Source organism: Diabrotica virgifera, chromosome 3, assembly GCF_917563875.1.
Source record: "Diabrotica virgifera virgifera chromosome 3, PGI_DIABVI_V3a".
Taxonomy (NCBI): domain Eukaryota; kingdom Metazoa; phylum Arthropoda; class Insecta; order Coleoptera; family Chrysomelidae; genus Diabrotica; species Diabrotica virgifera.
In genome coordinates this window covers 120,817,124-120,831,215 of record NC_065445.1, presented here as the reverse complement: position 1 = coordinate 120,831,215, position 14,092 = coordinate 120,817,124, and the positions used below count along the sequence as shown (strand labels likewise).

The 14,092-nt window shown below is 35.5% G+C and overlaps 1 protein-coding gene across 2 annotated transcripts in view; it reads left to right on the top strand.

The window, feature by feature from the left end:
• LOC114343580 (phosphatidylinositol 4-kinase alpha) overlaps positions 1-14,092 on the top strand; it is a 218,426-nt gene that overhangs the window by 14,596 nt on the left and 189,738 nt on the right. For both annotated transcript variants that reach the window (XM_050645477.1, XM_050645476.1), the window contains exons 3-4: positions 1,068-1,486; positions 9,572-9,998. In XM_050645477.1, the coding sequence (XP_050501434.1) occupies positions 1,068-1,486; positions 9,572-9,998 (846 nt within the window). The remainder of the gene's footprint in view (positions 1-1,067; positions 1,487-9,571; positions 9,999-14,092) is intronic.

The following is a 14,092-nucleotide window of genomic DNA, read 5'->3' as shown; positions in this document are numbered from 1 at the left end:
CAGTATTTGCCTTAGCACAAAGATCTGGTCTGTTGTTGATCGACCAGGCCTAAAACCACATTGATATTCTTCAAGCAGCTCCTCTGAATGTGCACTTAGGCGACCATATAAGATACTCGAAAATATTTTGTAAGCTGTATCAAGGAGGGTTATTCCCCTATAGTTTCTACATTCCACTTATCTACAGATCTTAAAAATAAACAACGGAATAGAATAATACATATATCAATTTCTGTGACTATAGCTTTTGAGGAAATCAAGTGAACAACTAAAAGCATCGCATATCATAATTATACAATATTATGTTATGTACTAATATGAGAAAAGTGAAAAAAGAGAGAGAGAGAGAGAGAGAGAGAGAGAGAGAGAGAAAAGAAATAAATAATAAAATAAAGATACGAAAACTGCAATGCCTTGGTTACTTGATTAGAGAAACGAAATATCAGCTTCTGCAAAATATCACACAGGGAAAAATTTTCGGAAAGTGTAGAGTTGGAAGGCAACGAATGTCATAGCTACGAAATCTCAGCTGTTGTTTGATTGCTCGTCTAACCAACTTTTTAGAGCAGCTGCAAACAGAATACAATTAGTCATGATGATCGCCACATTTCTAAAGAAGACGGCACCTTAAGAAGATGATGATGAGAAAACAACAAATAAATTAATGAATAGTAATTCGTCGAATAAAATTTATTAGTAGATTACATTTTTATTGTGTTTCAATATAATTTTGACAATTTAAAGTTAAACTGACGAATTTTCTTTGTTATAGATATTTAAAGCGAGATTAACTCGCTTACAATTTATTGGAAGAGTAAATATTTATTTGATAAATAAATAAAATATGTCTTATTTGACGTTGGTGAAACGTAGATGTGTCAGTTTTATTGGTCGAATAACTTTATTCATCGAATAAATTACAATTTGTCGTTGGTGAAACCGGCCCTAAGAATTCTAAATCAAACAATGCTGTTAGGAACTAATCTTTAGAGTCGATGCAATCTCATATGATAATTTTTATCGCTTATTAAATTTGCTCTTAGTATTAACAACTCTTTTTGTTTTAGGAATACCAACAGCAGAAAAATTTAGCTTTTGTTTCCACACTCTTCTCAGTGATATAGCTATAAAATGCGAGGACAGCATAAGCGACATTATAAATACCCAGGTGGACAGCCTTGTTTCTTTGACAAACCAAGTGCTGAAGATGCAAGATGCAAACAATCGAAACAGCGCCAGCAACTTATTCCTGTGCAAAACTACTCTGCCTGTTCTTATAGGCTTAGCAAGAGCAATGGGAAGATTCTGTACAAGCGATCCACCTTTAATTTGTCGAATATTTCCAAGACCAGAACCGCCATTAAGCCCAGGAGCTGCAAGGGAGCAAAATATTTATAAAAGGAGTTTCAGTAGCTTTAGAAATATCATTCCGAGGAGTTTATCTGGAAATTTACACGCTACTGTTGATATTTTGGCAGTTACTGCGGTTAGTATTATTTTTTTAAGGCACAATACTCTGGTATTGTCTTTTCGTTAATTTAACTAGGATTAAACTGTCTTTTTTTTCTTTTGAACTAAAATTCTGAGAATTCAATAAAATGACACTACCAATGAGTCAATAAACGAATTTATTATACAAGGTGTCCCAAAAGTAGCGGAACGGTCGAATATTTCGCGAACTAAAGATCGGATCGAAAAACTAAAAAACACTTTTTCAATAATTTTTAAAAATTTATCCAATTGTTGCGTTCGGACGACCACAGCGACTGACTGTCAGCAGAAATCGGCTGAATGGTTGTATCCAGCGTTGATAGGGAAAGCTTAGTAAATCTCTCAGCGGCTGACTTCCAGCGGTGTCGTCTGAACGCTACCGCTGGCTCAGCTGTCCAGGTCCAGCCGCTGTGGTCGTCCGAACGCACCCAATGACATCAAATACAATTCCCCACTCCACCCCTTGGAGGTGGGGTAGGAGGCAACTTTAAAATCTTAAATAGAAACCATTTTATTCCAGATTTGGATTTCTTGTGTAAAAGTAAGCAACTTTTATTCGAGACAATTTTTCGAATTATGGATAGATGGCGCTATAATCGGAAAAAAACATTTATCGTGATACCATAGGGGTAACTTTAAAATCTCAAATGGAAACCCCCAGTTTTTCTTGCAAATTTGTATTCGTTACGTAAAAGTAGGCAACTTTTATTCAAGACATTTTTTCGAACTGTGGATAGATGGCGCTATAATTGGGAAAAACGATTTATCCTGATACCATAGGTAAATTATAGAAACGGTCTAATATCTCGAGAAATACTCTTCCAAATAAAAAACCAAAAAATGCTTGTTTAATATTTTTGAAAAACCTATCGAATAACATTAAACATAACCCTCCACCACACCCCCTAGAAATCTTAAATAGCAACCTCCATTTTTTATTGCAGATTTGGATTCGCCATAAAAAACTAAGCAACATTTATTTGGAACATTTTTTAGAATTGTTAATAGATGGCGCTATAATTGAAGAAAAAAAAAAACGATTTATAAACTCCATCTATCAACAATTCTAAAAAATGTTTCGAATAAATGTTGCTTAATTTTTCATGACGAATCCAAATCTGTAATAAAAATGTAGGTTGCTATTTAGGATTTTAAAGTTACCCCCCACCCCACCTCCAGGGGGTGAGGTGGACGGTCGTGTTTAGCGTTATTCGATAGGTTTTTAAAAAATATTAAATAGATATTTTTTGGTTTTTCATTTGGAAGTGTATTTCTCGAGATATATAATTTTCTATAATTTACCTATGGTATCACGATAAATTGTTTTTTCCAATTAGCGCCATCCATCCACAATCCGAAAAAATATTTCGAATAAAAGTTGCTTACTTTTACATAATGAATCCAAATCTGAAATAAAAACTAGGGTTTCCATTTAAGATGTCAAAGTTACCCCCCACCCCACCTCTAGGGGGTGGAGAGGGGGTCGGGTTCGATGGTTATTTCGAGACGTATTCGACCGTTCAGCTACTTTTGGGACACCTATATATTTAAAATGTATAGCACGAGCTGTGGTAGTATTAATAGTTATAAATTAAATATTTGTTAATAAAATTAATTTTTTCCAAGAAAAGTTACATTTTTTACATATGTATATGGTTCACTGTGATAAACTTATAATTCATAGTCAAATTTGGGTGTGTGTGAGAGAGAATATGGCTTGGAAGCCGGTCCGATAGTCACAGATTTTTATTTGTTTTTAACCGTGATCTACTAGTTTTGTTGTATTTACACCTTTTTCATTTAAATGACAGTATTTATGTCGTTGAAATAGTTAATCAGTACGTTAATTGTTTCCATGCCATGGAAACTTGGTAAATACTCTATACTAATTGGAAAATTCATTTGTGCTTGTTGTAGATTGTAACATAATTGTTCTATATATCTCTCATTAATTTTGCATTCCAAAAATATGATTCATATATTTAAAAGAAACATTATTACAAAAGCAACATAGTCAAATTTTATTTTTTTAATTAAAAATTACGTAATTGTGTGGGGAAAAGTAATTATGCCAATTTATTTCCCTATTTGTAAAATTCTTATTAGGCTTTTCAAAAACCGTATACAGGGTGAAAATTTTTCTATGAACCAAACAAACTAATTTTTTAAACCCGGACCTGATTTTTTCTAGTTTGAATAAATCATTTGATTAGGTGGTAGTATTGTAATGTTTGACCAAAATATGAGACACATCAAACTTATCATTCAAAAGTTATGACGAATATAAATTTCAGTTGAAATTCGCAACTCACCCTGTATATTATTAAACAATAGGAGTAGACACTTTTTAATGATCATTTGTTAATCCCCATGGGCCTCCATACGAGGTAGGAGTTTGTACAGTTCCTCATGACTCACCCTGTATAGCTCAGATAATCAAAGAAGATCATCAGTGATTGAGTTGAAGGGAATGATACGAGGCCACTATTATTTTAGGTCATACCAATATTAATCCCCTTCATATACATGTCTTGTCCAACCGTCTCCCAACCGTTTCTTCTTTAGCCTTCCTCTCTTAATCCCTCCTGGAACTTGACACTTAGAGATTCTTCTTATTGGGTTATTATCTATTTGGCGTTGAATTTTCGCTAATCATATTTAACATAATGCTCTCATTTTTACATCAATTCATGCCATGACTGCCACTAAGATTATTTTATCCTATGTTGTCCACTTATCCATGAAAGCTTCCTGTTTGGCTTTACTAACTGTTCAATATTCACATAGTAGTAATATGTGGTCTTACACATTATGAATGTTCTTTGGGAAAACACTTTTTTAAAAACTGAACACATAGATTAAAACTTTTATTTTTGACTAGCAAAGATTTTAGTTACAATTCAAATATGTATAAAAATCAGACTTTAATTATAAGATTTTTTATCACACTGAAATAATGGTGGTTTTTGCATGCTCTTTTATAATATTTACAATTGCTGAGAATGCTGTTCCAGTACGTCGCAATTAGTGTTGCAAGAGTCCAGAATGTTCAGCGCCGACAGGCGGTAGCCTCCTGTTGAATTCGCGTGGTAGAATATACTGAATCGTAGCGGTCATTGTACTGTAACTTACAGCAGTCACACAATATACTGGTCGTCAATTATTGTGCACTTAACTCTAGTAATAATGCAACATATTATTTAAGGCCTGTAATAAAAACTGTCCAATAATTAGCTATCTGAAGATTTATATACCTCTATGTTCATCTTCATGCAACACATTTTCTCATAATGAAGTTGTAGATAAAATGAATATCTACACAATAGGACAAACATGAAGAATGACCCAAAAATGAGAGAGAGAGTAAAACATGTTACTGGATACAAAATATGAGAACTCTTACCTGTAATTTAGGAATGACTTAAACACTGCAGGTTCAAAGAGCTATCCAAAAGTTCTAACACAACCAAATACAAATAGAGTAAAACAAACTAGGAAATAAGGAGAAACAAAATCAACATAAATAAAATAGATCCAACAAATTGGATCATAAAGAGAAGCAAAATTCTATAACTACAATATTACTTACTAGTTAACAAGCCTTTCAAATGTCTATGTGCACTATTGTCCAAGTCATTGTCACGCAGACCCTGAATGTGGAGATGTGGCAACTGGCAACCCTGAGATCTAGGCAACCAGAAAACGATTCGAACTTCTGAACACGTTGGTACAAAAAAGTGGGCGCTACACAACTTTTAATTAATTAAAGAAAGACAGCTTTATATTTACAAATTTATAAAGGCACAGGCCGATAAATAGCGCACATGGAAGAGCCTATAATATACACTCATCACCTGTCCGCTTATCTAGATAAAAAAGACAGCTTTAGATTAAATTCGATTCGGGGCCACCACCATCGGCTGCAGGGCCGGAACTAGGGGGGCAAAGGCACGTGCCCCCGGCGGAAAATTCGAGGGGGCGGCAAATTTTTTGCAAACGGCAAAAAACAGATTTAAAAGGTTTTAAATAACTTGAGTAGTAAGACAAACAACATTATGCTAAATTAGTAAGTACAGTGGAACCCCGATAAGTCGGCCCCCGATAACCCGGAAGTCCGGCTAACCTGGACCGATTTTCATCAGACAAACGTTCAACAATAAAAATGTATGTAATATAATATCTGAGAGATAATGTGTATTTGGGTAATTTGAACTATACGAGAGTAAAAATGACTCATGGCACACGGCGGCAGAGCGACGTTCAATGTCTCGGATTATCGGAAACAACAGGCACCTGTATTCCTTTATTTATTTCAAACTGTCTTAGCATTGTTCAAAAAAGTCTATTTAAAAATTTATTTTTTAAACAATGGTCTTAGTCTCCACTGTTCTTAAATAACTTAACATTGTTCCGTATTGTGTGTAGAACAGTCGTATTTTTCGCTTCCGTTCTGTAATCGTGCTTCTGATAGGTTTGTGTTTGCGTGTATTTTTGTCTACGCATGAGTTCTTTACCAAGAAATGAATAATACTCTATACTCTATTATACAACTTTGCGTAATTTAGATGTGTACTGTGCATATAATAATATATTTCATGTTATTTCAATTATTACTGAGTGTATCTGTAAGTATTCTTTTGCTCATGATCATCTTTCAGTGCGTCACAGTTTTTCGATTTCTCTCTAACGCATTAAATTGTATGTGACAGAAAAAAAGGCACGTCTGTGAATACTTTGGTAATTATTCTAGTTTGGTGATTATTCTAGTTGTCCATAGATGGCGCCATAATCAAAAAAGAATTATTTATTAAATAAAATAATACTATTATCAATATAATCTGTACAATTTATAAGACTACACAAATGAAAGAAAATACCATTTTATAAATGCAATAGGCAGAATTGATTTGGTTTTATTCCAAATTGAAAATAAAATTTGACAACTGTCAAATTTAACTAAAATGTCACGTTAGAATAAATGTCATAAATGTGTATTATCACGGACTTACCTTTTTTTCTATAATTTGTGACGCACTGAAAAATGTTCATGAAAAGGAGAATATACCGTATTTTATTAATTTTTACGATATTCTCCTGCTAACCCGGATTTTCGATAACCCGGATCGGCCGCGGTCCTGATTAATCCGAGTTATCGAGGTTCCACTGTACCATAAATTTTTAAACAGTTGTACTGACCGTGAACCTTTGCATTGTTAACACATTCAGAACGTAATCGCGATTGCCGATTACGGCTGACATTGCCCCTGCCCATACGTAGCGCACTACGTACAAATTGTGTTTTTGTAAATGGAAGGCTTTAGAAACAGCATTGGTATGTAAGGGCATTGGCGAAAAGCTTGAAGACCAAATAAATAAAGAAGCATCTCATTGGACAGTTGGAGAGCTGTGTTGCATTGTGTATTTGACAGTATTTGACAGAAACATTGTGTTTTGTATCTTGCAAAGCAAGGAAGGGCCTTTCGAGGAACGAGAGAGGTGACAGATTTCAGTGATCCAGACAGTGGTTCTTTTTTGAATACCATTGATCTTATTGCTCGCTACAATGTTCCTTCAAGTCAGCACATTGATCGGCATAGGAAAGGTGAAGTTTCCTACTTTTCCCATCAAATACAAAAAGTTTTTCTAAATATTATAGCGAATGAAATCAGGAAAGACATAGTTAAAGATGTGTTTAATGCTAAATATTTTTCCCTCATATTTGACTGTACTCCAGATATCAGCCACAACGAGCAGATGTCCGAAATAATCCGCTATGTTAAAAAAACAGCTCGGTGATTGATGAAAGCTTTTTTGGTTTTTTCACGGTAAGCAATAAAACAGGAGAAGGTCTTACACGAGACATATTGCAAACAGTGGAAAACGAAGGTCTTGACATACAAAATTGCCGGGGTCAGTCATATGACAACGGGGCGAATATGGCCGGCAAATATAAAGGTGTTCAAGCAAGGATCCTCGAGTTAAATGAATTGACATATTTTGTGCCCTGTGTGGCACATTCCCTGAATTTGGTCGGAGTGCATGCAGCTGAGACTTCGGTGGAAGCTCAAAGCTTTTTTGGATCTCTTGGTAGCTTGTACAACTTTTTTAGTGCTTCCACTTTCAGATGGGCAGTTCTAAAAAAGCACGTACCCATAACTTTGAAATCACAAAGTAAAACCAGATGGTCCGCAAGAATAGAGGCCGTCGAAGCTGTGTATAAGCATTTTGGTAAAGTTATACTGGCATTGGAAGAACTACTTAACGACCCTATATCAACATCTCATACCAAAAGCGAGTCCAAGTCCTTGCTGGAAAAATTGAAAACTTTTGAATTCATAGCATTTTGTTGTTTCTGGTATTCCCAATTGAAAAGAATTGATTATGTGCAGAAGTTTCTTCAAACCGACGATTTAACAGTTGATCAGGCTGCAAAACACGTGCAGGGACTTCTGCAATTTATTAAATCTTCTAGAGATTTTTCGACACAAGAAGCCCTTGATGAAGCTAAGTTTCTTGCTAGTTTAAACGACGTATCTGAAGAATTTAAGGAGAAAAGAAAAAGGAAGAAGAAAGCCATGTTTGACGAACTATGTGAGGATGAAGTTGTCAACCGTTCCCAAGAAGACTTATTCAAAAGTTCAATCCTAGAAATCACTGACATATTGGTAGTAGAGTTAAGTACTAGATTCAAAGCTTGGGAAAATGTCAATGAAAAGTTTGGATTTGTGAATGGATATCGAATTAATGAAATGAACATCTCTGATCTTAAGGTGAAGGCAGGCCTATTGGCGGATACTTACAAGAAAGACATGAACAAAAAAGACTCTGTATTTGAAATTGACAGTTTCAAGAACCATGATTTGGCAGTAGATCCTAACTTGAAGGATGCAATTGGTTCAACAACTCTTGACATAATTTTGAAAAATAAACTTGATGATGGTTATCCCAATATCACAACAGGACTACAAATATTTCTAACTATCCCAGTATCAGTTGCTTCGGGAGAAAGAAGTTTTAGCAAATTAAAAATAGTAAAAAACTATCTAAGACATTCAATGGAGCAACAAAGGCTCACTGATTTAAGCACCATAGCTATTGAGCACAAATGTGAATCTTCCATTAGTTTTGATGACGTAATATAAGTATTTGCTTCTAAAAAAAGCCGTAAAATACAATTACCTTTGTAAGGTGGTTTATGAGTAAAGAAAGTTAGTATACCTAGCCCCCTATAAAGGGGGCGGCAAGTTTAAACTTGCCCCCCTTACGGAGTAGCCTAGATCCGGCCCTGAATCGGCTGACCATGGTTTCTGCTTTTCGGCGTCTTCAGAGCCGCCTGTGGTGTATCCCGAAGCGAACTGAATCCAAATTGTAATTAATTGTTTTTTAACAAAAAGCGGACAATCTTTTACAGATTGCAGAGCACTTTATAACTACAGAATCCAGTAAAATCCTTGACGTTTTCTAAGAAAGAGATGGTGCGTGGTCAACATCTAAATTTGCTCTGAGGGTGTGGGTGGATGCCTTGGTGCTTGGAGAGCCTTTTTTTGAAAACATATGTTTTAAGCACACATGAACACTTTCTCTTTAATTACAATGTTGGCAATATTGTCGAAGGTTGAGTTATACAGTGACGAGTACGCTAATAACCTGTAAAATAACATAAAAGATGGAAAACATATTAAGTTGTGATATAAAGAGATGAGACTAGTAGAGGTGGGAAATTTAGCGATATAAACCTATAAATTTACATTATATTGATTGTTTCCCACCTTTAGACGTATCGGGCGAGTTTGGCAACTACCACTATGACAGTGATAGTTTTAGTTGACATACTCCTCTGACAGGCCTAAAGGTGGGAAACAATAAATATAATGTAAATTTATAGGTTTCTATCGCTAAACCCACCGACTAGTTTCATCTCTTTTTATCTCACAACTTAATATGTTTTTAATCTTTTGCGTCATTAGCTCGATCATCACCGCATATCTATTATTAGACATTTATCTGGACAGAAGTGCACTGAATTTTTTGAATAAATAGATGTTTTTTCGTAAAATCTAATTTTATTTAAATGTTTTAGGGTGGTTATGATATGAACGATGTGGCATACAACTCGAATTCTTTAAAAAAGGGCTCATCAATATTATACAATACAGGTCCCTACGACGCAAGGACATATTTTTTTGCCAAATTCGGTTCGAGCTTCAACCAATTCCCGCATTTACGAATAAACGAAACGAACGACAAGAAACCTCAAGTGATCTTTCCTCAAAATCACCTCTCGACTATTCTCACACTTAGTAAATCACTATTAACTAAAGAGATTTTAAGTATGTTGGACGAACAGAGCTTGGAAGTCAGTACGACGGGAAAAATTCAGATATTTCCTTACAAATCCTTTTCTGAAACGGTTAATCTGGTTATGGTGACACTTATGAGAGAATTGTTGCAACCTCAAAAAGATTTGCCGGTGCCTTTTACCAAAGACGTACAAGAATTTGTTAAAGGTAAGTATATACAGAGAAATAACGAAAAACCTTCAAATGTGTAATAAAATGATTGATAGCGACAAACTTATTACAACACAACATTAATCCTTAATCGAAATTAATGGTACTGAATTCTTCTTCTTATTACGCCGTCTCCTTTCGAAGGTTGGCGATCCAAATGGCAATTGTAGTTTTGGAAACTGCCGCATGAAAAATTTCTGCAGATGAGCGGTCAAACCATCTTCTCAGATCCTTCAGTAACGAGTTATGGCATCTTCCTACTGATCTTTTGTCCTGTACTTGCCCGGTACTGAATAGTAGTGTTAAAATATGATGAACGTCTATGTTGATTTGTAGCCCGAAGAGTTTATAATTTATGGTCACTTTCTGTTCCACATTTCCATTCCATACAATAAAATACATAAAACAGCATCTTAATATGAGGTTCACAGATTGTCTCGCTATTTCAACTCATTTTCATATTTTCCTGATCTAGTCTGGTCCAGATATTTATAAATGTAAAGCATATTAGTCCAAGAGCTGGGAGAGGATTTTGCTCTTGATAAGTAATATGGACAAACTATGCGGGAATATGTTGAATTAGTCGTGCATTTTTTTTTCATACATGCCTTTCCCACACGGGTGGAAACCAGAGCGGGGGACGAGGGTGGTTATAATGGGTCAAAGTCGCGGTTTTTAATTTTTTTTGTGACGTTCATGATCTAGATCGTGCACCAAAATTTGGGAATAAGTAGGTCATGCCGTAACTAAGCAAAATCTCAAGGGGCGGAAAGCTGCGTGGGGGACAAAGGGGTGGCGAGCAGGGGAGAATATAAAAATTGTAACGGGTTTTTTGTGACGTTCATGATCGAGATAGTGCATCAAAATTTGGGAATAAGTAGGTCATGACTTAACTAAGCAAAATCGCCAGGGGCGGAAGCCAGAGTGGGGAACGAGGGTAGTTATATGGGGTCAAAGTTGTGGTTTTTATTATTTTTTTGTGACTCCTTTGACCCCTTATAACTAGCCTCGTCCCCCACTCTGGTTTCCGCCCCTGGCGATTTTGCTTAGGCACGTCATGATCTACTTATTCCCAAATTTTGGTGCACTACATCGATCATGACCATCACAAAAAGGATCATAAAAACCGCGACTTTGACCCCTTATAACTACCCTCGCCCCACACTCTGGTTTCCGCCCGTAGGGTAAAGTCATGTACACAAGTGATTCAACATATCCCCATATAGTTTGTCCATATTACGTATCACGAGCAAAATCCGCTTTTATCTCTCCGACTATATCCAAATACACTGCGATGCAAAAAAATCGATCCACTAAAAATTTGGTCATTTTTGAAGTTTCGAAATTCCTAACCCTGTTGTTCGATTAAAGTGATTTTTTTACCACGTTATAGCCTTATTCATTGACAATATCGCTGTAATAATATTGTTGCTAGACAGTCAAACTGTCATTGTATACTGAGTGTACGAATCAAACTGTGTTTTTTTCTCAAAGTTCGCATCACCTTGTGGACTATTCTAGCTGAAATTAAAACCTAACTATACCCTCAGGTTTTCTTAACATTTTGTCTTTCGATTCATTCGCTTATGTTGGATAATAAAAAAGTTAGGTACTTTAACAACTGGCCATGTTCGTCATCAGTACAGGGTTTTTTTTTAAATAAATGCGGCAAACTTTAAGGGGTAATTTTACACATGAAAATAATGACAGTTTGCTTAATAATCATATGTCCGCAAACGCTTCGTTTCCGAGATACGGGATGTTCAATATTTTTTTACAAACTGTTGAGATATGCAAATCAAATTTGGTGGGTTTTAAGACGTAGTTATTGCACATTTTTTGACATACAATTAAGAATTTTATATTCACCATTGGCGTGCGTACGGGTAATATTATGGGTCATAATACCCGTTTGCGATGATTATAAAGCAAATTGTGATTATTTTCTCATGTAAAATTACCCCCTAAAGTTTGTCACACTTATTTAGAAACACCCTGTACTGATGACGAGCATGGCCAGTTGTTAAAGTACCTAACTTTTTCATTATCCAATACAAGCGAATGAATCGAAAGACAAAATGTTAAGAAAACCTGGGGCTATAGTTACGTTTTAATTTCAGTATTTTATAAACGCTAGAATAGTTCACAGGGTGATGTGAACTTTGAGAAAAAGGCACAGTTTGATTCGTACACCCGGTATACAATGACAGTGTGACTGTCTAGCAACAATATTATTACAGCGATATTGTCAATGAATAAAAGGCTATAACGTGGTAAAAAAATCACTTAAATCCAACAACAGGTTTAGGAAATTCGAAACTTCAAAAATGACCAAATTTTTAGTGGATCAATTTTTTTGCATCTGAGTGTATATTCCTGGAATCTTTAAATTTTACTAATCTGGAATTTAAACTACTGAAAAATGTGTTTGTCGATGACATTAAATATGGTCTACGATCCTCGGATCTTCGCGAATTAATTTGGTCAAAATTATCTTCTTCTACAGGTGCCTATCTTCTAGAGATGTTGGCGACCACATTGACCCATCTTATTCTATTCACAGATAGATCAGTTGACGTTAGACCAGTCCACTTCCTAAGACTGGCCAGCCTGGATATACGTCTACGTCCAGGGCCTCTCTTGCCCTCAATCTTGCCTTGTAGAATCAACTGTAGAAGTCGGTATTTATTATTACGCATAATGTGGCCAGAGTAAGCCAATTTTCTGTTCTTTACGGTGTTAATTATTTATTTTCTTTTCTTAGCCTCTCGAGAATAGTTGTTAGTTGTGTGGTGTATATATGTGATCCTCAACATACGTCGGTAGCACCACATTTCAAACGCCTCTAATCGTTTTATGGCATCTTCTGTAAGACTCCAGCTTTCTACTCCGTAGAGGAGGACACTAAAGACGTGACATCTAAGAATTCTTCAGAAGAGAATCTTCCTAAGGCTGTTAAAATTATGCTGAACGATATACAAGGTATTCTTTTTCTCATGATCATCTTTCAGTGCGTCACAGTTTTTCGATTTCTTTCTAACGCATTAAATTGTATGTGACAGAAAAAAAGGCACGTCGGTGATTACATTTCGTCGGTGACATTTATAACATTTATTCTAGTTATTCTAGTTGTCGATAGATGGCGCCATAATAAAAAAATATTTTTTTTAATTAGATAATAATATTACAAATATAATCTGTATAATTTATAAGACTATACAAATTAAAGAAAATACCATTTTATAAATGCAAGAAACACATTTGATTTGTTTTTATTCCAAATTGAAAATAAAATGTGACAACTGTCAGATTTAACTAAAATGTCATGTTAGAATAAATGTCATAAATGTGTATTATCACGGACTTACCTTTTTTCCTATCATTTATTACGCACTGAAAAATGCTCATGAAAAGGACAATACAGTCCATTATACCACGGTAAAATATTTCTATGTCTCTTTCTCTCCTATGGCGCTACAGCCCAAGTCTGGCCCTGGCCTCATCCAGCATCCGCCTTTAAGTATCTCTGTGCCTAGCTGCTCTCCTCCAGTTATCTCCTGGTATAACTCATGGTTGAACCTTATTCTCCGTATATCATTATCGCAAATGGTTCCCAAGGCAAAAAGAAAATTGAATTTTTTAAGTTTTTTTTGGGTTATGATTAAAAATTATTTTTTGAAATCTTCTCTTTCTAACAATATAGAACACATTACAGTAGAAAATATCCTCCTTCTTCTTCTTCTTCTTCTACGGCACTACAGCCCAAATTGAGCCTTAGCCTCCTTTATTTTTTGCCTCTACCCTTGCTTGTCTGTGGCTGTTCTTCTCCATACATGTACTCCTAAAAGGGCTTGTGCGTCGCTGTTTACTGTGTCTTCCCAGCGCTTTCTTGGCTTTCCAATCGGTCTCTTTCCCTGCATTCTAGCATTCAGTGCTCTTTTTGGTAGCCTATCCTCTCCCATTCTTATCACATGTCCGGCCCATTGCAATCTTTGTATTCTAATGAAGTCTGACAGGGGTGTTTCCTTATAGAGTTGATAAAGCTCGTTGTTGTATCGACTTCTGAAGATTCCGTTTTCCCTCACAGGTCA